This window comes from Hyperoodon ampullatus (genome assembly GCF_949752795.1).
Source record: "Hyperoodon ampullatus genome assembly, chromosome: 3".
NCBI lineage: Eukaryota > Metazoa > Chordata > Mammalia > Artiodactyla > Ziphiidae > Hyperoodon > Hyperoodon ampullatus.
Window position 1 is genome coordinate 148,943,003 of NC_136916.1, and position 23,742 is coordinate 148,966,744.

Sequence of the window (23,742 nt, forward strand, 5' to 3'; positions counted from 1 at the left end):
CCCGCCTCTGCGTGTAGGTCACCGGAGGGTGTCTGTTCTTCGCTCAGACAGGACAGGGTTAAAGGAGCAGCCTCTTTGGGGACTCTGGCTCACTCAGGCCGGGCGGGAGGGAGGGGCACGGAGTGCGGGGCGAGCCTGCAGCGGCAGAGGTCGGCGTGACGTTGCACCAGCCCGAGGGGCGCCGTGCGTTCTCCCAGGGAAGCCGCCCCTGGATCCCGGGACCCCGGCAGTGGCGGGCTGCACAGACTCCCGGAAGGGCGGTGTGGACAGTGACCTGCGCTCGCACACAGGCTTCTTGGCGGCGGCAGCAGCAGCCCCAGCGTCCCACGCCCGTCACTGGGCTCCGCGCTTTCAGTCGCGACTCGCGCCCGTCTGTGGAGCCCCTTTAAGCAGCGCTCTTAATCCCCTCTCCTCGCGCACCAGGAAACCAAGAGGGAAGAAAAAGTCTCTTGCCTCTTCGGCAGCTCCAGAGTTTTCCCGGACTCCCTTCCGGCTAGCTGTGGCACACTAGCCCCCCTCAGGCTGAGTTCTCGCCGCCAGCCCCAGTCCTCTCCCTGCGCTCTGACCGAAGCCCGAGCCTCAGCTTCCACCGCCGCCCGCCCCGGCGGGCGAGCAGACAAGCCTCTCGGGCTGGTGAGTGCCGCTCGGCACCGATCCTCTGTGCGGGAATCTCTCCGCTTTGCCCTACCCAGGTATGTGGGGAGTTTCTTGCCTTTTGGGAGGTCTGGGGTCTTCTGCCAGCGTTCGGTAGGTGTTCTGTAGGAGTTGTTCCACGTGTAGCTGTATTTCTGGTGTATCCGTGGGGAGGAAGGTAATCTCCGCGTCTTACTCTTCCGCCATCTTACCCGGAAGTCCTCAACCTGATTTTTTAAAAAAGATCCTGTTCCCAGAGAGCTAAAAATATGAAATTTTTAATAACTTTTGTTTCAGACACAGTCTTTGATAGGGTGCTTTTAGCTTTTTCATAGATTTTTTTTTAACTTTTGCTTTTTTCCTTTTCAGTTCTTTTTTAATTTTTTAATTCTCCAATCTAATGTGTTATATGTTTTTACTTTAGAAATTAAAACTGTTATCTGTGTAATATTTAGTTTTACAGTGTCCTATAATGTATCAGTGCTCTCATACACATTATATCACCCACGACCCAGAAAATTATTTTAATCCCTGTTTTATAGTTGAAGATTAATCAAAACTCAGAGAAATTACTCAAATTGCCCTTTTCATGTGTTCTCTCTTGTCCTCTATCTAATCATTTTGTAAAACAGCATATTTCCTTATTTTTTTCTCTTTTGCTAGTCTCTTTAAGGATTTACCTGGTCGTTAGATGTAAAATAAACCAATTAAAGTCTAGCTTGGTTTACAAGAGATATATAATGAAAGTCTTACAATCTGTGATCTCCTCGAGGACAAGGACAATATTAGTCTCTATGTCTGTGTCCTCCTTGTTTAGCACAGTGCTTGGTGCCCTGTGAATGTTTGCTACGTGAGTTTCATTGTTTTCGTAAAATAATATTTCCTGTGCCTCTGCTCATAACTTCTCAAGTTATGAGAAGTTTCTAAAATGCTTTTAAAAACTTTTCCTAGAATTGGAAACATTATCTCTTTTTATTTATTTGAAAACTACTGAGAAACATTGAAAAGTAAACATCTCCCAAGAGTAAGCACCTTCCGTCATCCCATACCATCATACAACAGCCCCACAAAGCAGTCACTGCCAGTAATTTGATGCCTATCTTTTCTGACTTCCCCAAGTTCATGCAGACATTTCCAACTATATGTATAAATATTTTCCTCTTTAAAAATGTAATCGTGCTATAGAAATTGATCTGGAGTGCAAGATTTCTTCCCATTTAGTTTAACGTGGACACCTTTCTAAGTTAGCACATATAGAGGCACACCACATTCTTTAATGACTCTGTAGTATTCCAGAGTATAATTTTTACTCCATTTATTAAGCTATCTCACTATTCATGGACATTCTGATTGTTTCAATTTTTTTTAATAAAATTATTTATTTATTTTTGGCTGTGTTGGGTCTTCGTTGCTGTGCGTGGGCTTTCTCTGGTTGAGGCGAGCAGGGGCTACTCTTTGTTGTGGCGTGCGGGCTTCTCATTGCAGTGGCTTCTCTCATTGCGGAGCACGGGCTCTAGGCATGCGGGCTTCAGTAGTTGTGGCACCCAGGCTCAGTAGTTGTGGCTCGTGGGCTTTAGAGCGCAGGCTCAGTAGTTGTGGCTCACGGACTTAGTTGCTCAGCAGCATGTGAGATCTTCCCGGTCCAGGGATCGAACCCATGTCCCCTGCCTTGGCAGGTGGATTCTTAACCACTGAGCCACCAGGGAAGTCCCTGTTTCAAATATTTTATCAGTGAAACAGTGCTGAATGATGTACATAGAAGTTTACATATTCATTCAACTATTTTAAGCCCAGTGAGAAGAAATATTTGGACAAGACTAAGCATTCTCCACTTTTGGCATGCCTAATGATTTCCAACTTTGTGTCCGTTTTATTAAGAATGTGATTACTGCCTGTCTCTGTATGTTTACTTGCCATTCAAATACTTGTACAAATACTACTATCCAAGGATGTCATTCCTTCCCTAATTGAACAACTTGATGAAAGAGAGCACATCTTATGTCATCTAGCTATCTGCTGGTGTAGGAAAGTGAACTCAGTATCTAAAAGAAAGATTAGCATGGCTGGCGGTGTGTGATGGACAGAAGTCAAGAGCCATCCATCAGTATTTTAAGTTGTAAATGCTCTTAGGGCATGTTCACTAGAAGCAGAGTCAAGTCAGGGGATGCCCTCAGGACAGTCTGTGAGGAAATGATGGAAGCAGGAAAGAGCAAGGGAAGAAGCTGAGCAGGAGTGTCTCTCAGCTGAGCTCTAGCCTCCCCTGGTCTCCAGAGGGAGCTCTGGAGTGTTAATGTCACCCAGAGTTCTGTTGTGTACCTTGCACCTCCACAGCCAAGGGGGGAATAATCCTCCCCTGGCATTTCCTACCCAGGCAGCTCCATTAGCTGAAGGTAGTTCATAGAAAATGGAACAGCTGTGAGCTGTTACGAGCCAAGCTCAAAGCAGTGGAGCGAGGAGTGCACCAGCCTTATAAAAAGTCTGGAGAGGCACTAGTAGGTCCTCTTCCCTGGAGCCCTTTCCCTTCCCCCTCGGTGCCATCTCCATCCACTGAAAGTGTACTAATTTTTCAAGATCCAGCCCCACACCACCTGCACTGTGTAGCTTTCCCTAATCACAGCAACTGGATTTGAAAGGTGTTTCAGTTAACTTTTATAATCATAAATTTTTAAAAATCAGAATGAAAAAATACTCTAAAAAATGTGTTCAAGTCCTGGCATTACAATCATATACTAATTTTCTAAACCTAAGAAGCAGTTAAGCCTCCTTGAGCTTCAGTTTTGATATTTGTAAAATTCTGGTATTACCTGCTCAATCTCCTTGACCAGGTTGTTGTAAGAGTGAGATGAAATCTTGTATCGGAGAACTTCTTACGTTATGTACCCACGTGTACAGTGAAGACTTCCCTTAGTCTCATGTAGATGAACCCCCAGACTTGGAAGTGCATTCCTGGGGACATTGGCTTCTTGCTGTCACTGTCTCTCCTCCAGATAGCACACACTCCAGTCAGTTGGCTTGAGCACAAATGAGTCACTTTACCTGGATGTAAAAACTTATCAAGGCAGCCAATATAATATTTGTGTTTCCTTAATAACGCACTATTTCAGAAATTCTGATTTGTGTTATGATTATTTGGGTTTATATCCTGTATCCCCTGTTAATTTTTAGGTTTCTGAATGGGAAACACATTTCATATACTCCTTTGTTTCATCCATGCTACGTACCACGTAGTCTTGCATGTGGTAGATATTAAATAACGACTTGTCAAATAAGGCCGAGAGGTTTTTTAGGGAAGACTTTACTAGCTTCTCTAGGCCTAGGGCCCTTAATTTGTCCTCAGAGCTCATAGTTTTGAGCCTTATCTTAACTAAATGAGAGGCAGGATAAAATGGTTTATTATAATCATTCTAGAGATGTGGCTTTAAGTGAAAAGCAACTAGTTAAAAAGAAGCTCAATTTAGAGACCTTTTATGTAGTTTTAGCCTCCCTTAACTGATAACAGTGAGATAATCCTTTAACAGAAAAAAAAATGAATGAAGATATGAAAACCAACTTGAATAATTTATCTCTAATAACATTAACATGTGCTGAAATGAAATATATAAACTAGTTTTTTAAGACTTTTAACTTAGTAACTGATTTAGTAATTTCAGAAGCTTTCATCATCCTGGAAGTCATTCTCTTCTCTTCCTAAAATTGTAGGTGTATTTTTTATCTCTGTGTATAGGACCATTTCACTTCTCCGGATGAATACGATGACCCCACTGTGCTCTATGAAGCCATTGTGTCTCATGAGAAGAACCTCGTCATAGCCCACGAAGGGGACCCTGCGTGGCGGAGTGCAGTCCTCGCCAACTCACCCTCCCTGCTTGCTCTGCGGCACGTCATGGATGATGGCACCAACGAGTACAAGATCATCATGCTCAACAGACGCTACCTGAGCTTCAGGGTCATTAAAGTAAGGTTCGGAGGCACTTGTTTGCCTCTGAAAACAATGGAGCTTAGATAACTGTATCCAGACTTTTAAAAAGTAATTGAAACTCTTTTATAGAAAACAAAAATAATGACCATACTACATTAACGTTTATTGTTTTTTGAGCTCTTAATTTATTTTGTCAGTAATTTACTCTGTCCTCTAAAATTTTTTCATGTGCCATAAAGCTTTAACTTTTTTGCTTAGTTCTCTCTTGGCAGTCTCTTGCCTGTTATATGTGCTATTGGGGCAGCATCTCTTCCTAAAATGTCAGTACTGTCTTGCTAATAAGATGTGATTCCTAGGTTGCAAAATAATACTATAGCTTGTACTTCATAGTAGCTAACTGTAAATGGTTCACTCTAACTTGCTTTTTTGTTTTGTTGTTTTTTTAAGCATCTCGGGGCTTTAGGAGGTTTAATCTCTGGCATTTTATTTTGATAGTTTGTAATGTTTTTTCTTCATTTAATCAACCCCCAAAATCACAAACATCCTTTCAACTCTAAATATTTGTTACCTCTCATTTCTATCAAAAATATTTATTATCTTAGTTACAAAATTCAGTGCTTCACCAATTTAGAAGACTAAATGGACTACATTTTACTTGGTATTTTTACAAGATAGCAGAGGGAAGAGCTCTGTAGGTGTTTATTATTTAATAGCCTAATGACAGTGGAAAATAGTTAACTCCTGTTCAGATGTGACCTACTTATATTTGTTTCCTGCTTTTCACAGTTGGTTATCATAATATAATGTCTTTTATATCCCTCCCATTTCTACTCTTCTGTTTATATAAATTTTATTCTTGGCCCCTTAACCTAATTCCCATGTGTTCTGGTTTTCAGGTGAATAAGGAGTGTGTCCGAGGCCTTTGGGCAGGGCAACAGCAGGAGCTTGTTTTCCTACGTAACCGTAACCCAGAGAGAGGTAGCATCCAAAATGCCAAGCAAGCTCTGAGGAACATGATAAACTCATCTTGTGATCAACCTATTGGCTACCCAATCTTTGTCTCACCCCTGACAACTTCTTACTCTGACAGCCATGAACAGCTTAAAGAAATTCTTGGGGGACCTATCAGCTTGGGAAATATCAGAAACTTCGTAGTGTCAACCTGGCACAGGTGAGCCATAGGACTGCCTTTTCCAGTGGTGTTGTGTCCTGACCTGCTTAATCTAGGCAGTGTTAATGTGTATAGGTGCATTAGCACCACCTGGAAAGATTGTAGGAAAAACACAGATGCCACGGTACAATAAAAACCTGTTATACCTGAGCTTCATGAAGTAGAATCTGAGCATTTGTATCTTCAAACTCTTATTAAATAAATCTAATGTACAGTAGTCTGGTCAGGAACCACTGCTCTAGCATTTAGTAGAATCTTGGATAATTCCCTCCTTTTAGTTTTTTAAACTCTCTATTGCAGCTTATTGCCACTATTAGAATGTGTGGGTCAACAAACAGGGCAAATGAGAGAAAAATAAAAGAAACTTGTGCAAGTCGATTACATTCTTTTTGTATTCCGTTCCAGCAGTAGGGGGAGCACGCTGTCCATGTTGAAACTCCTCCTTGTGAGATGCAGAGATACTGCTGCCATTTTAACAGTTAATCAGCACTCACATCTCATATTTAGTGTCTTCAAGTATGCACATGAATTTTGTTCCTGTGCCTTTTGTGTAGTAAATTATGATATATGGTGCAGGAACATCATAATTTGATGGATGGTAAAGAAAAATCTCAGATTAAGAGTTGTTCAGATCCTTAAATATCAAAACTTAATCCAAAACAAGACTAGAGCAACAAACTCACAAATAGGTGTCTTAAAATTCTTCCAGGGGCTTCCCTGGTGCCGCAGTGGTTGGGAGTCCGCCTGCTGATGCAGGGGATACAGGTTCGTGCCCCAGTCCGGGAGGATCCCGCGTGCCGCAGAGTGGCTGGGCCCGTGAGCCGTAGCCACTGGGCCTGCACGTCCGGGGCCTGTGCTCCGCAGCGGGAGAGGCCACGACAGTGAGAGGCCCGCGTACTGCAAAAAAAGAAAAAAAAAAATTCTTCCAGGAATACCCAGCATTAAAGAGTAAAATTTCACCATTTTAACGTCTACCCCTATTTAAACAGAGGGAAGAATACAAACCAGGGTAGTGTTAAAAGAAGTTTTCTTTTCAAAAAATACGTGTTGTGCTGGAATTGCCTTGTTTGCCCAGGACTGAGTGGTTTTCTGGGATGCAGGATTTTCAGTGCCAAACTGAGACAGTTGTGGGCAAACGAGGAGAGTTGGTCACCCTACGTTTTAAAAAAGAGAAGAGGGCTTCCCTGGTGGCGCAGTGGTTGAGAGTCCGCCTGCCGATGCAGGGGACGTGGGTTCGTGCCCCGTCCGGGAAGATCCCACATGACATGCCACGGAGCGGCTGGGCCCATGAGCCATGGCTGCTGAGCCTGCGCGTCCGGAGCCTGTGCTCCGCAATGGGAGATGCCACAACAGTGAGAGGCCCATGTACCGCAAAAAAAATAAATAAATAAAAATAAAGAGAAGAAAAATTATTACAGCAGTTCTCTTCAGGTGTGCTACAGAATAAATTAGGTTTAATTTAAATCAATTAGGTATTCGTGGGTTGTATACAGTGGCAAGGATTCTGTTTCCAGCTGAGATCTTAATGGAACAACTTGTTATGTGCAGTTCTTTGTTATGGTGTAGAAAAGATGATAGAGTGTAGTGTAAAAGTGAAGTTGATTAGAAGAACGGAGGCAGTGAGTATGAGGGAGATACGCAAACATCATAGACTCTTGCTTCTTAATGTTGATTGCCCCATGAAGACTTCCAAAGGTGAACATTAGTAGCATTAAATGTTCAGAATACAGTACCTATCTTGAAGTGATCTTGGGACCACGCCTCCTACTCCGGTGTTTGTTCCTAGGTTAAGGAAAGGTTGTGGAGCTGGCTGTAACAGTGGTGGCAATATTGAAGATTCTGATGCTGGAGGTGGAGCCTTTTGCACTAGTAACAGTGCAACAACTGCCAATGATCCCCACAGCAGTGCGTCCCAAGGAAGCACTGGAAACCCAGGCCAGGGACCGGGAGCAGGACTCCATCCGCCTGTCACATCTTACCCTCCAACACTAGGTAATCTGAAACAAAATTATGTGTGTAATGTTAGCATCTCAACTGTGGGGTTCAGGTAGTATGTGTGTATAAAGAGGGTGACATATTACCTACTTGGAAATATATAAATAGAATGTTTTGTTTGATTCCCAATAGGACATTATCCTACTTGTTTATGTTAATCATTTAATATATATAAATATAAATACACACCATTTGAAATAGCATTTCTTTGAAAGTATCATTTTTAAAGGCCAATAATAGTTAACTAATGTAATTTATTTAACTTCTCTCCTGTTGAACAACGATTTGGTTTCTTCTGAGTGTTGTAATAATCTTTGTATATAAATCTTTGTAATCACTTACTATTTTCTTAGGCTGGAAACTTTAAAAATGGAATCAAGTCAAAGTTTATGAGAATATTTAAGACATGATACATAATGCCAAAAATCTTTCCAGAATTCTTTTTTATTTCTTTTACACCAATTGGTACTCTGACCAGTTGTATAGAGGAATGCCCAGCTTTGAGTATCATTGTTTCCACCTCTGCTCCCTGCTCTCTCAGAGAGACAGGAGAAGGGGGGTGGTCTTTAGTTGCATTTTTTAAATTTGCATTGCTCTAATAATACCTGAGGTTGGAAACTTTTAAATGAGTTTATCAGATCTTCTTTCTGAAGTACATGTTAAGTCTCTTGCCCATTTTTCCATTGGGTTATCTTTTTCTTATTTGTATATTCTGGATTGGAACCCTTGGTCAGTTTTCTGTACCACAGACATCTTTTTCCATTCTGTATCTTGGCTTTCCCTTCTCTTTCTGTGAAGAGTGGCTTGCCTTTTTTTGGTAAGTTCTTAATTTTTGTGTAGAGCAGTTTACTAATCTTTTCCTTTATGATTAATACTTTTTGTATCCTATTTAAGAAATTTTTCCTTATCCCAAAGAAAGCTATTCTTTTACTAATTTGCCTTTTACATGAGAGCTGTAATCCACCTGGCATGCAGCAGGACTCAGATCTTACCTGTTCCCGGATGGCTGGTTGGTTGATCCAGCACTGTCCTTTCCCCCTCTCTGTTTTGCATGGATCAGATGAAGTTTTAAAACATTTACTTAAAATGATTTAAAAAAATGTAATGGCGGGCCTCCCTGGTGGCGCAGTGGTTGAGAGTCCGCCTGCCGATGCAGGGGATACAGGTTCGTGCCCCGGTCCGGGAGGATCCCATATGCCGTGGAGCGGCTGGGCCCGTGAGCCATGGCCGCTGAGCCTGCGCATCCGGAGCCTGTGTTCCGCAACGGGAGAGGCCACAACAGTGAGAGGCCCACGTACCACAAAAAAAAAAAAAAAAATGTAATGGCACTGAAATTGTTAAGACTCTAAATAGGTGTGTGATCGACATTTTTTTATGTTCTTTTTTAACTTCTGAGTGAAAACCTAAAACTGCCAGTGTGCTTCTTTAAATATACCTTTTACTTTTAACATTGATTAGCTCTTTTTATTTTCAGATTAAAAAGTACATGTAGTTATTTTTCAATATAATTAATAATAATTTTCTAATAATCTTCACATCACTCTTCACAAATCTGAAGAATCCTATCGAGCCATTAGAAAAAAGGACACAGAATAACCTGCTATTTAGTATCACTGATCATTCATATTCAGTAGTGATCCCTTAATGTATATGCATATTACAGTGTGGCATCACTGTGCCTCTATAGGTGGTATAGTTTGTCATTGGAATAGATTGAAAGGGCATTAATACCGTATTTTGAGAAATAGTAGTTACAGAGCTTGCCGCATAGTAGATCCTTAATAAATATTTCTCACTGTCTCATTTCTATGAGATATTCATGTATTCTGAAATATTTCAGTGAAAGAAATTTTAGGATTTATCTCAACCTAAATACCTGCTATTTTCTATAAATTATTTAATTGTATTTTTTTATGCCCCAGAATTTGAATTTTAAAAAGCTTCAGCAAACAGAAATTATGTTACAAAAACCACATAAGAAAATAGATCTCAGATATTTATTTCTTTTTGGCAGCTTTAAAAGTTTTAGGTATAAATATTAAATTCAATAAATTCACCAACTAATTTAAGGTGCGAGGCTTAAGGGAGAAAGTCTTAGAAACTACTGAAAAAGCAGTTGTGTTTGGGTCATCCCACTGAGAAGGAGCACTGCTGTTGTTTCTCCCTCCCCAGCCGCTAGCCACAGCTCTCACTCTGTGCAGTCCAGCCTGGTCCGGCAGTCCCCTGCCCGGGCCTCTGTAGCCAGCCAGTCGTCTTACTGCTATAGCAGCCGGCACTCATCTCTCCGGATGTCCACCACGGGATTTGTGCCTTGCCGGCGCTCTTCCACCAGCCAGATATCGCTTCGCAACTTACCGTCATCCATCCAGTCCCGCCTCTCTGTGGTGAACCAGATGGAACCCTCCAGTCAGAGCGGCCCGGCCTGTGTGCAGCATGGCCTGCCTTCCTCTAGCAGCTCCAGCCAAAGCATCCCAGCCTGCAAGCATCACACCCTCGTGGGCTTTCTTGGGACAGACGGCGGTCAGAGCAGTGCCGCTGATACTCAGCCCGGCAACACCTTAAGTCCTGCCAATAATTCACATGCCAAAAAGGGGGAGGTGATTTACAGAGTCCAGGTGAGTAAGCCCACGGTTCTTCTTGCACTGTTTCTCTTACTCGTTTGTTTTTATTTCTTGTTTTTTTTTGAGTGAAGGACTCTTGTGAAGACACACCTTATATTGCTTAGTCTGAAGACTAGAACAATTTTGAATGTTGAAAAAATGTTTCTGCCAGTATAAAAACTGAAAGCAAGCAGTTTTTCACTGGTGTATTTGTTCCCTCTTCAGCCATGGTTATGTGGCCATTGCAGGTAAGGTCTCCTAGGAGACTAAAAGGAATTCAGGGGCTCTTTAGGTTGTTTTTTATTCCATTATAGTCAGTGGAGAATTTGAGACACTGTGAAAGAAATTCTGTTTGGGATTATATAATTATTTGTCATCGAGGGGAAAATGAATTTTTGAATGAATGATCCATATGTATTTACACTGCAGATTGTGGATCCCAGTCAGATTCTGGATGGGATCAACCTGTCAAAAAGGAAAGAGCTGCAGTGGCCTGATGAGGGTATTCGGTTAAAAGCTGGGAGAAACAGCTGGAAAGACTGGAGTCCTCAGGAGGGCATGGAAGGCCATGTAAGTTCTCTGTGAAGCTGGTGCTCTGACTTTTTTGTAGCCTGACTGGTATGCCTGTTTTTTAGCTGCTTTGTGTACTTATGCTTAATTACCAAACTGAATTACTACCTCTAATCTTAAGGATAGAGTCTGTGAGTGTATTCAGGGTCTCTGCCACTAACTGCTTGTTTTATTCTGAATCATTAGGTGATTCACCGTTGGGTGCCTTGCAGCAGAGATCCAGGTACTAGATCCCACATCGACAAGACAGTACTTCTGGTTCAGATTGAAGATAAATACGTGACTGTAATCGAAACTGGGGTACTAGAACTTGGGGCTGAAGTGTGAGCCAGTGTTTTATAACTTCATTTCTTTTCCCTCAAAATTCCAAGAGATTGGAAAAAAGAGGAGAGAGCAGAAGATGCCTGCAGGTATCCCTTTGAACCTGTAGGAGAGACTTGAACATAGAGTGGGCTTGGTTAAGCACTGCTCCTTGGCCCTTCACCCTGACTCCTGTCACTGTCTCCATCCCCAAATAAAGCTGAAATATTTTTTTAAGTTAGCTGCTGAGAAAACATCGTGCATGAAGGATAAAGTTCTGTTAAAATACATCCTTAAAACAAGTTTTTTCCTATGCATTGCCTATGCTTTAAATCAACAAACTCTTGCTTTCTAAACTATGATCTCATATTTTTCTAATTTTTTTGCCAAAAATAATTGCCATGTTTTGTCATAAAACATGAAATCCATTTACCTTGATTTTTAAAAACAGACAAGTGTAGAAACCTTCAGTTTGACATATAGCAGTATAAAAGTTTAATGTACAGTGAAAAAGACTATGAACAGACATAGATTTATCTTATTCCTTGAGCGCTAAAAACTTTAATGAAAAAAACTGCACTAATTTTTTACAATGCACTATAAAGTCTGAGATTTCTCAGAACATTTATTTATATATAAAAATAAAATACCATTATTTAAATTGCCTTTGGGATTAACCCCTTCCCTTTCCTTATACGTAGCAGGAACTGTGCTGCTCATTTTTCTTTAGCAGTCTGTACTCCATGCCAGTCCATTGGATGTTTCCTTTAAAATGAATACTTAATCTCAAGATACACGTAGCTTCATCACTGGCATTTCCCGGAGCCAGTAGTCAGTGACTCAGTCCCGTGAACACTCCTGCCAGCTCCTGTGTCCACATTTCAGATGGGTTCCAACACTGTGTGCGTCCCAGCTACCCTGTTTCTCCCACTTGGGGCAAGCTCTGCTGGGGTCAGTTCTGGGAAGAAAATACTTTTGCTTTTCAAAGAAGAAGGTGAACGTCCAGGAATTTAAAGAAAGGATGGATTGCCTTTTACTTTAAGAGTTCTTACCTCTTGAAGTTATTCACATGCAGTTCAGTTAATCAAGTAAAATTTTTTCAAACAAAATTATCCAAATGGTGCAGTTCTTATTGTTATATCCCTCTTTAATAACTTTGCCTATTATTTTCCTCCTCTCTTTATTCTATTACTTGAATTTTATTTCCTGTGATTTATAGTGTGTAGCTGTAATTTGAAATATTTATAACGGTGATGAAATTGACTTAATTCATATGTTGTCTCATAACTTAAATTTTATTGGTTTTTTTAAAAGTGTATGTATTCAGGGAAATATATAACTCAGATTTACAATTAGACTAGGTGGGAACTGCAGTTTAGATTTAATTTTCAACATATGGCGTTTTTTAAATCCTTCAGAAAATTTTTCTCCTTTTGTGTGAAACTCCAAAGAAGACTGTACATCTGAGCATTTAGGAGCAGCCATCTTTCTGCCCCCTGTGAATGGACAGTAAAAAGAAGCAGGTGAAGTTAATTTCAGTCATACATTTTGTTTAGTCCATATATCCAAAGTATTGCTATTTCACCATGTGGTACTAGCCGTATTTCAGGTACTTGCTAGCCACATGTGCTTAGTGGTCACTGTATTGGGCAGCGTGGGTTTAAAGTGTCTTCTCATGAGGTGAGAGGAGATAGAAGCTGTTTTTCCTCCTAATTCTGATGTAGATCTTACAGTATCACATGACACTTCAGTGGAAGGAATGAAAGCTAAGGAAGTAAATAGCTAATATATAGCCTCTGATTGCATTTTCACTCCAAAACCTATTTACCTTTCCTTTTTCCAATTTTAAATTTTTGTGGGTATTCAGGAGCCAATGTGCCTCGTGTTGAGGTTTCCAGACTTCACACACTTTGCAGAATTTACTGTTGAAAAACTTTTTGTCAAATGATTTACTGAACATTTACACAAAGGTACCCTTTCTAAATTGACCAGTTAAAATGTATTTTTCCTGATGCTGTCATTATATTTCTATGTTTGCCTTATTTTGGTAAATGTACAATATGCCATTAAGGTTCAGGTTCTTCTTTTTTCTTCTGAAACTGAATATATGATCTGTTTGTCTATCTATATTATCTAAAATCCTCTCAGAGGAATTATGCTCCCTGCTGCTTGTTCCCTTTCTGAGATGAATATGATCTCTTCATGGTCATTGCCTAGATGAGAAGATAAGTGGAGCCTTTCCAGTCTTAAATAGAAGATACTTCATTTTCCTACACAGAGAAAAAGAAAAAACCTGAACTTCAAATGTTTAAGACTAAAACATATAGTCTTTTTAAAATGATAATACTTTTCTAATAATTGCATCAGGGGAAGCATTGATAATTAAAGAAGGAGTCATGTCTTAAAAATAATTGGAACTGGGCTTCCCTGGTGGCGCAGTGGTTGAGAGTCCGCCTGCCGATGCAGGGGACGCGGGTTCGTGCCCCGGTCTGGGAAGATCCCACATGCCGCGGAGCGGCTGGGCCCGTGAGCCATGGCTGCTGGGCCTGCGCGTCCAGAGCCTGTGCTCCGCAACGGGAGAGGCCACAGCAGTGAGAAGCCCACGTAATGCAAAAAAAAAAAAAAAAAAAAAAAAATAATTGGAACTAAAGTATAATATAGAAATATACACACTTTCATTAATTAAGTTGATTATACATGTCTTATTCAACCCTGTCCCCTGCCACCCCACACCCCCTTGGAGATTAGTGAGCTATTCATTTAGATTCCCTGCTTAGCCCTTTTGTTTAGTATATAAGACTCCAGTATACACACATTAGCATCTTTAGTTCACAGTTGCCAAAACGTTCAGAGTTCCATAATTTGAAAGTAAAAATATGTAATTAAAACACTAGTTTTTTCATTTGCTTTAAATAGTTTTATTGATAGCTTTCCATTTTTTTATTGTTTGATTTTGCTTTTTCCCCCTTTAGAGAGAGTTTTGGAATAAGTTATAAATTCCTAGCTTTTTTGCTGTTGTTGTTATTCAGTGTTAAAAATCATTTTATAACTCAAATTTTTGGTTAATCTTCCAGTTTATAACTTGGTGTAAGCCCTATTTTTACACCATTTTTCAATACTTGATAAAAGTTTATATGTTCACTTTTTTCTAAAGAACTATAATTTTTCCAAAAGTCTAGACTAATATAAGATGTTGATCTTGAAGGGACTTGGGAGAGTAGGTGGTGAGGCTCTATATTTTTAAGGTAAAAGGAGATTAATTACCTTTCAGGAAATTAGCAAACAGACTTCATCAGTGTTCTGCCTTCTTTGAGTTTCCATTACTGGAAGATTAACTTCCATTAGATTTGAGGGTTTTCTTTTTTTTTTAATATTTCAAGTATGTCTGAGATACTTCTACAGACCCTTGAAACAGAATTAGTCAGACAAGATTTCTCTCCCGAGTGAACCATGGAAAATTACTCTGTGTACCAAACGTCAGGCAGTGAAAATACAAGTTTTTACGTAAGAAACAACAGCTCATTAAAAAGAGGATTTTTCTTCCTGGGTTAGTTTACTTTTCCATCTCATATCAAACTATTAAAAAACAGCCTCCAATCTAAGCAAGGGTAGCTTAGCCTTAAAGAATCCCACTTTGCTTCTGAGCAGCACCCTTCTGCCTCTGCTTAGGAAATCTTCATTTGGTGGATTGCTGCACTGAGTCACATTCATCCAGAACTGAGTCGTTTAAACTTAGGATTTGCCCAGAGGCTAAGGTTATTGTTTTCTTTCAAAAATCTTCCCTCCTAAATATGTGACTTGAGAAAAAGATAACAATAATTTTGCATGAGAATTCTTTGAATTTATGTTTACTAAGCTACAAAACTATAAATTGCTACCCGCATTGTGATTGACTTTTGTGTTTGTTTTCATTACTTTTTCATGAATATGGACAGAGCCCCCCCGTTTTTAAAAGTCCTCAGTATTCATTCTTGTTCTTTTTTGTAGTATATTTTAATCACATAAAATTACTTTGCTTGGACACAGACCAAGGGTAAGATGTCATTCAAGGCTAAGATGATATTTAGAGCCCATTAATGGACTTTGAACTGTCTGTTTCAGTCATATATGGAAATTGAGTTTTATTTATCTGGAGAAAGAGGAAAATTAGCTATTACCATGTATTTGTGCAGCATAAGTTTTAATATTACGTTGGATATGTATAGTTTTTTTTAAATTAAGTATTAAAAAACCAGCCTCTCTTTTCTTCACTTCATTTTTTTAAAAAAATCTGGTTGATATATACCTAGTCCTTCTCATTTGTTTAGGTGAGAACTGTGATTGGAAAGAAGTTAATTATTATACAAATAGATCTGGTAGGTATGTGAGTGAAGTATTAATTTTGTTTGAAACAGATGTATATTTTCTGCTTTGAATCACCTCTCCAGAGTCATCTTGTCAAGAATTATGTGTGATAAGAATTTCTCTTTATTGCCTATCAGCCACATATTCTTTCTGAATTAGAGAAAATAAGTTCTATTTGTGAACTGAACTTCATTATCTGCCATTTTATGGAAGCAGCATAACATTCTGTGGGGGACCAGAGCTGATTGTCATCACAAGGTTACATGACAGCTCTGTTCTAAGGCACACCTATTATATAGGGTTATACCTTTTTTCTATGCTTCAGCTCTGTACCTGACAATTTATGATTCAGAGGATCCAAGCTAGAAGGAAGAAAGGTCATCTAAGATTGTGATAAGGATGAATTCCTGTGTGGTATTTGCACAGATGGGGTGATACCCTGGAATTCAAAGCAGAGTAGTAGAAGAGAATGAGATGGCTGCTCCAGATGACTCTTGGATTTAGCATAATTGTGGTTAAACAAGATTTTTTATATATGAAGCTTGATTCTACAACCAAAATAACAGAAATGGGAGGGAAAATCATGTCTGCTTATGCTTTTTTAAAGTTTATTATAGTTTAAGTAAAAATAAATTGTAAAAAATGATTACCTTAACCCTGTACAAGTCTGGCAATGAGCTCTGCATGAGGAAATGGAAGAAAGAATACTGAAAATGATTCCAGGAAGGTAGGTGGGAGGAAAGAGAATGGGTTTCCCTTTTCTGATCATGGGCTCTGAAAGTATTCACTGCCTCTACCAGCATTCAGTATAAACCAGAGATAAGAATATACGTACTCACGTGTGTCTGTGAGTGTGTGTGTGCGCGCGTGTTGAGTGTTTGTTATTCTAAACAGCTTGTAAATACTGTAGATGTTTAAAATGGAAACTAAAAGCTGAGATTGTTTTTTCTTTGCAAATATATTGCATCAAAGATACAGTATTGACAGTGGATAAAACACGGAGGAAATAAATTTTTTTTCATTTTGCCTTCTGTCCATTTTTGTCAAATTAAGAAAAATTGGAGTTTACCATATTAAGCTCTTCCTAGCATATTTTAAAAACATGTACTTGGTTCTGAAAATAATCATTTTAAACAGAAGCTTTGGCCTATTAACATGGGATTCAGCTTATAATAGAAATGTATATATTTCATAATAAAAGGATAGCTTTTCACACTTGGCAGAAAGATTGTAGTTTACATCTTCTGAACTTATCTGAATGTGTCCTATTAATGATATAATATCAGATGGAGCATGTAGGATGACGGATGAAAATGTGTACATGTTCACTGTATTACACTAAATTACAGTACAGAAAATGGAAAGGACATACAGATTATGGTCATCAAAATCAGACAAACGCTAACTTGGTGTGTGTACTAACCCACTGATTTCATGTAGAATACTTCAAGAAAATGCAAGCTGACTTACAATGATAATAGATATACTCTTGACTGAGTCACTTATTAATCCTTCGGTGAGTCATTTTAACTATAAGTAACAACCAAAGCCAGCAGGGTGCAGGTGGCGTGCCATTGGCATCAGAGTCCCAAACAGTTTGCTGTCTTCCTGTCCAGGATCACAGTGGCACCCCTAGAAATGTAATGGCATTTAGTCTTATAGGATCTTATAGGACAGTATTTTTTCTAGTGACAGGAAACATGCTGGTTAAATGAAACACATCTTCAAAGAAAGGGATTTTCTGTGTATGTGATCTACATTAATCTTAGAGCCAGAGATTCAAAAGGGAGTTGACCTGAAATTTGGGTCCCCTAAAAGCTCTCCGTTGTTTGTAAAGTGCAGTTTACTTAGGATTTTTTTTTCTCCTAAAGGATCCGAAAATGTTGGCCTGTAACCAATGAATCTCACCATGTAGGTGCATTTTCCTCTGGGGAAGGTAAAACACACCTTGTGAAGTAAGGACGTGACCAGATGATGGCTTTTGGGGTATTCATTCAGCGCTTACTATATAAAACGTTTGTTTTATTCCCCTTTTCCCCCATTCATATGTGCTTATTAAAGAAAGCTAAATATAATTGAACTTCATGCTTAGAAAAATGTAATTTGGTACAAGAGGATCCCTAGATCGCTCTGTAATTTCTCAGGATATATATTAACAGCAAGTGGTAAGAGGTGAATCCGTCTTATCTGAAAGCCTTTTAAGAAACCATTCAGTTTCAGTGCCCAGTAAACTGTGCTGAAAGGGAAAAGTCATCTTTTAGTCCAGGGTTCCTTTTTGCTCCCAAGGACATTGTATGAATCCATAATAACTGGGCCCATGTAAGGATACTCCAGGTCAGTCCCACCCTGAAGCACAAGCATCCTGACTTGTCTTTATCATACAGTCACCATCCCAGGCCAGCACTGAATTTAATCAGATACCAAGCAGTGTTTTTAATACTGTTAATGGGTTTGCTCTCAGAAACCACCCACCACTTTTCGGTTTTGTACTAGTTAATAACACAGGATGTCCCAGTGGGAACTCAACAGTGGAGCACAAATGGCTAAAGTAAGGTATCTTTTTTTAAGACAAAATGCAGATTTATCTAGCTTATAAATTTGAGGATGACTCCTTTTGTACAATTACATTAAGATACTATTTAAATAGTTCGAAAATATTTACTTAGGATGCTTACAGTTGCAAGGAAGAAAAAAACCAAAGTTCCTGAAACAGGAAATTGGCTCATTATAAAATGAAAGGTAAACTGGGCTTTCAGGATTGATTAATCATGTTACTCCAGCTCCGTGTATCTGTAATTTTCCCATCTCTGTCCTCCTGTGTATGCTGGCTTTCTTTTCAGACTGGAACTAAGGGTCTATTTCTAGACCTCACTCCATACACATTATCATTCAGAAAAAAACACTTCCTGTTACCTCCCTTAAGTGGGAAAATCTCTCAGAAGCCTGAGCATATTTCTCCTTGCATCTCATTAATGTAAGATTTGACATATGCAAGATCCTTAACCTGTCCCTATGTCCTGATTTTCTGAACCAGTCACTGATAAGAACAGTCACCATGATTGGCTCAGACAAATCAGAGTTTAGCCCAGAACCCAGAGTCCACTCCGCAAACAGCATGGTTGCTATACGATGTGTGCAAAGGAGTTGGCCACAATGTCCACAACAGGTCTGTACATAGCATTTTGGAACTTGAGTGTTGTTTTCAAGAAACAGAGACTCAGACTACCTACAAAATAAGGTGTTTCTTTTAGGATGTATCTGTAGCAGACCTAGAACAGAAAGTCAGCAGAAACTGAGGTGGACTAGGTCCAAGTGTTTGCTCTGTTTCTCTGAGGGGCTGCCTTACATCTCATCGTGCTTCTGCTTTTCTCCATGTAAATTATTTCCTTCCTTAACTTGTTGGGGAAAAAAAGAAAAAAGTAAACACCTAGACATAGGATGATCTTTAGGAAAAGGCTTTTAATGATGGGTTCAGTTTCTAAAGGACTACTCAGGTTTCCTATTCTTTTTTTAGTTAGTTATGGTAAGTTGGATTTCTCTAGGACTGCACATCTCAAACTTTTTGGTCTCAGAATACTTGGACATTTAAAAAAATTACTGAGCCCCCCGCTACCAGAGAACTTCTTTTTATGTAAGAAATACTTATATTTACTGATATATATTGCATTAGAAATTAAAACAACAAATACTAAAGATGTTATTTCTAAATGAATTAATAAATAATGAACTCATTACATGTTAACATTTTTATTTAAAACAGTGCTTCCAAATTTTAAAAATTGCATAAGACATCTAAACTATCTGCTGCTACATACAATGTTTTACATTACATTATTTTGATTGAAGGATATGAAGAAAACCTGACTTCATACATATATGTAGTTGGAAAAGAGAGGAATATTTGAATAGCCTTTTCAGATAATTGTTAATATTCTTGTTTTGTTACTTCACTAAAATTTGCTAAGTGGTAGTTTCTTAAAGGTTAATCTACTTGAGCTGATTGAGTTGAGTGTTCAGAGAAATAAAATGGTTTATTTACTGAAAACCATCCAGTCCAGAGGCTTATAATTCATTTTGTAAGACCTTAGACTTACTTTTTTTTTTTTTTTTCAAAAATATGGGGCCAGGGCCTCCCTGGTGGCGCAGTGGTTGAGAGTCCGCCTGCCGATGCAGGGGATACGGGTTCGTGCCCCGGTCCGGGAGGATCCCATATGCCGCGGAGCGGCTGGGCCCGTGAGCCATGGCCGCTGAGCCTGCGCATCCGGAGCCTGTGCTCCGCAACGGGAGAGGCCACAGCAGTGAGAGGCCCGCATACCGCAAAAAAAAAAAAAAAATATGGGGCCAGAGGACAGGAGGCAAAAAATATTTCACTTGGATAATATCTTTTCCTTTCTGGAAACGAGAGAACTCTCCAATTACACGAGTTCTGACACGTTCAAGTTAACATCTCTCTTTCTCAACCTGTGTTGGGTCACCCTCTGGGTATGCAGGTCAGAAAGAAAACCTACAGGTTATGTGGGCCATGGGTGAGAGGGCCAAAGAAATGACAAGTCCTGAAGCAGGGAAAGCTCTGGTGTCTCCAGTGATTAGATGGTGAGGTGTCACCACCAAGGCGAGCACTGGCTCATCTGCCCACGGCCAACACAGCAAGCCTCATAGAACTGGGTATTGGGCCTAAAAATTACAAGCTCCTCAGCCCCTGCACTTCTAGAGAACATGAAGAATAAGGTTAAATTTAGGATGCATTTTTTCATAATGAAGTTTTCATTAGCATCCCTTTGTAGCTAAAGTTGCACGGAGTGTGTTCTAGGTAAAGGAGGAAGATGGCTTAAGAGCTAGAATTAATGTGGAGAGAGAGGTTCTGGAGAGAGGCAGACTGGCTATTCAGATATGCTTGACTTTGGGGTCTGTTAGGGTTAGTACTCAAACTTGATTTTGTCAGAACCTGAATTAACTTCAGAAGCAGTTAATGATAATGAAAGTAGTAGAAGGTTAATACGTTGATGAAAATGCCAGTTTATTGACTGACCTGTTCTGGAGATGAGGGCACTCCCAGCCTCGTGTCAGAAGGTAACTGTTAGGCCACTTTGGTCATCAGAAGTTAGTTTATGGACATAGAGCACAAGGAACATCATTTTTTATAATTCTGAACATTTTTTTTCCTGCCTTGGGAAAAGCATGCTTTATAATTTTTCTACTTTTTTAGTGATGGAATATTTATGTCCATCAGTTTTAGTTTTTTCACTGCAGTAAACATTGTCAAATTTTGATCTTTGGCTTCCTTTTTCTAGACTCCAAGCAGACCACATTTCTTCTTTTGTCACATTCTTCCTTCAGGTGTGTCAATGCGACTGTGTTAGGCTCCAGCTTTCTCACACTCAGCTTCTGCTTCTGCTGAGATGCCTTAATTGGATTACTCAACACCTTGCCCTTCCTGCTTTTTTTTTTTTTTTTTTTTTTTTTTTTTGCGGTACGCGGGCCTCTCACTGTTGTGGCCTCTCTCGTTGCGGAGCACAGGCTCCGGACGCGCAGGCTCAGCAGCCATGGCTCACGGGCCCAGCCACTCCGCGGCATGTGGGATATTCCCGGACCGGGGCACAAACCCGTGTCCCCTGAATCGGCAGGCGGACTCTCAACCAACTGCGACACCAGGGAAGCCCGTCCTTCCTGCTTTGATTGCAGAGAATTGGTCTTACCCACTGGTGTGAAGTTCACTAGTTCAAACCTGGGAAAATCTCTTTATCTTACAGTTCAGAGGACACAAATTGACTATACCTCCTACTTCATTACATTTCCCACTAAGAATAATTTAATTATTTTCTCCAAATACACCCATCAATTTGGGGAGGGGAAAATGTCTCATAACTTTTAAACTAAGAGCAAACATGTTTTAAAAGATTAAAAGCAAAATCTAATTTTAAAATACGGGATCTGTTTAGCTTGAAAGGGATTGTTGTAAATTATCTTGAAAATATTCAGTATTCAAGGACGGAAGATAAATGACACTGACAGACTGATTAGACACAATCTAATAGTGTAAAGACATTAAAACAAGATGCTGACATGTCTGTGGCAAAGGGCTGGCATATGATAACTCTTGCCAGATTAAAGATTCTGGAAAGTAATATATTTCCATTGCAAATCTGAGCAGAAGGACTCTATATATAAAGCAGTAATGACTCTCTTTGCAAAGTGTTTATCGAAGTAAGCATGTGAGACCCTACTGTGTGCCAGATAAATTGACAACAAACCTGTCATATGTTTTTACTGTCTTGCATATGTGAAAATAGAGGGTTAAAAGATAATTTTAAGGAAAACGTAAAATCATGGTCCTCAGGTATAAAAATGTACTACATGTGTTCAAGACTTTATCTGATGCATTAATCTGAAGAACTAACCACATGTTATAACACATTCAAATTTAAATTTTTTAGAAAAAGGCACAAGTGTATGTGGAGTAAAAGAATGTTAAAAATGAATTGTGAAATGGAGACAAATTGTTTTGTTTTTTTGTCCACTGAACCTCTACTAGAGGAGGCAGAATTTACATGAGTTATTCGATACCTACATTTTACAAAGTTATAAAATAATTCCTACAGAATCAGAACCTGATAAGACAGAGGAGTATGCTATAGACGATGCATAGTTTTCCATTGGCATACAAGTTTTGTCTACCTTATTTTTAGTAATTGGCCTGAGATAATCCACGTAATAAGTGGCATGATGGAGAAAATCTGGGGGGGGCGGGTCCAGGACATTTGAATTGCAAGGGAAGCCCTGAGGACATCCTCGGAGGCTGTTGTGATTCAGCCTTGAGCTGGGACTGAGGTGTTGACTGTAGGGCATTAGTTAGCAGACTCTGAGGCTGGGAGTTTTGCACAGTTTATTTATTTTATTTTTATTTATTTTTATTTTTTATTTTTTACATCTTTATTGGAGTATAATTGCTTTACAATGGTGTATTAGTTTCTGCTTTATAACAAAGTGAATCAGTTATACATATACATATATCCCCATATCCCCTCCCTCTTGCGTCTCCCTCCCACCCTCCCTATCCCACCCCTCTAGGTGGTCACAAAGCGCCGAGCTGATCTCCCTGTGCTATGCGGCTGCTTCCCACTAGCTATCTACCTTACGTTTGGTAGTGTATATATGAGAGTGCTCTTCAGGGACAGTATAGGTGAGGGAGCACGAGAAGCTGGATTGATGAACTGTTGATGCAGTTACAACAAAGGCTTTAGTTAAAAATCCATGGGAAGACCTGGAGCCCTTCTGAGATGTTCTGAGGACACACCTTGGGGCGGCAGTACTCCTGACCTCTGGGATAGGCATCATTATCTCCATCCTGAAGTGGAATCTGGGCAGAGCACCACAGCGCCCAGTGCAGTTCTTGCCCTGCTCACATCCACGTGTCTCCCTCCTCCATCACCCTTTTGAGATTTCTCCTGACGAGCACCTCTGCTAGTCTGGGTGCTTACCTGCTCTTACCGCTAAGCTTACCTGCTGCGATGACCCAGACTCCCTCATCCTTGAGAGCTCTGAGCCTCTCGTCACCAGGCCCTTCTCAAGCAGTGACTGCTGTACCTGACTGACCATTTTCCATTTAAATTGGACAAGGGATTACCAAGAGACACTCCAGTGTATCACCTGGATGCCAGGCGTGTCTCTCCTCCTCCCATTGCGTGAGGGCAGCCCCGCCTCTCCTAATTTCCTTTCCACCAAGGAAAGAACGTGGTGGTGACTTCTTTTCGTGCCTATTGGCCTCATTGCATGAAGGACCCAAAGTGACTGGGTGATAGCCGTAGCTTACAGTTGAATGGTACTCTTGCTATATCCCCTGACGGAAGATTTCTCCCTTTGGAAACCAGGTTCTTTAGACCCACTGAGCCTAAAGTTGTGGGACGAGGAAGCACAAGTTCCCCAAGAGGGTCGTTGGTAAAGATGGTTAGCGGGGCCGTTCCCATTTCTATTTGTTGGTTCCCAGTCCGGTGTATTCTGCCAGTTGGGGCCACTGAACCACTAGAATGGTCATTGATTTAGGATGTATCCTGCAATCCTGAAGGGTGGGTGGTGCCCCATCCTCACAGGATATCATTTTCAAACTGGCACCTCAGCTGCACATTTAAAATGTCACTTAATTGTTCTATCAGAGCAGCAACTTTTCCAGTACATGATAGGACCAGTAGATCCCCTGACCATATGCCCACTGT

The 23,742-nt window shown here is 40.1% G+C and overlaps 1 protein-coding gene across 2 annotated transcripts in view; it reads left to right on the forward strand.

Annotated features, from left to right (window-relative positions):
- PCNX1 (pecanex 1) overlaps positions 1-11,436 on the forward strand; it is a gene marked incomplete at its 5' end in the record, with an annotated part of 180,708 nt that extends 169,272 nt beyond the window's left edge. For both annotated transcript variants that reach the window (XM_079700727.1, XM_079700728.1), the window contains 6 exons: positions 4,358-4,588; positions 5,449-5,723; positions 7,510-7,715; positions 9,891-10,333; positions 10,748-10,888; positions 11,075-11,436. In XM_079700727.1, coding sequence (XP_079556853.1) covers positions 4,358-4,588; positions 5,449-5,723; positions 7,510-7,715; positions 9,891-10,333; positions 10,748-10,888; positions 11,075-11,215 — 1,437 coding nt within the window. In that variant the 3' untranslated portion in view covers positions 11,216-11,436. The remainder of the gene's footprint in view (positions 1-4,357; positions 4,589-5,448; positions 5,724-7,509; positions 7,716-9,890; positions 10,334-10,747; positions 10,889-11,074) is intronic.
- Positions 11,437-23,742: the final 12,306 nt, after the last annotated feature.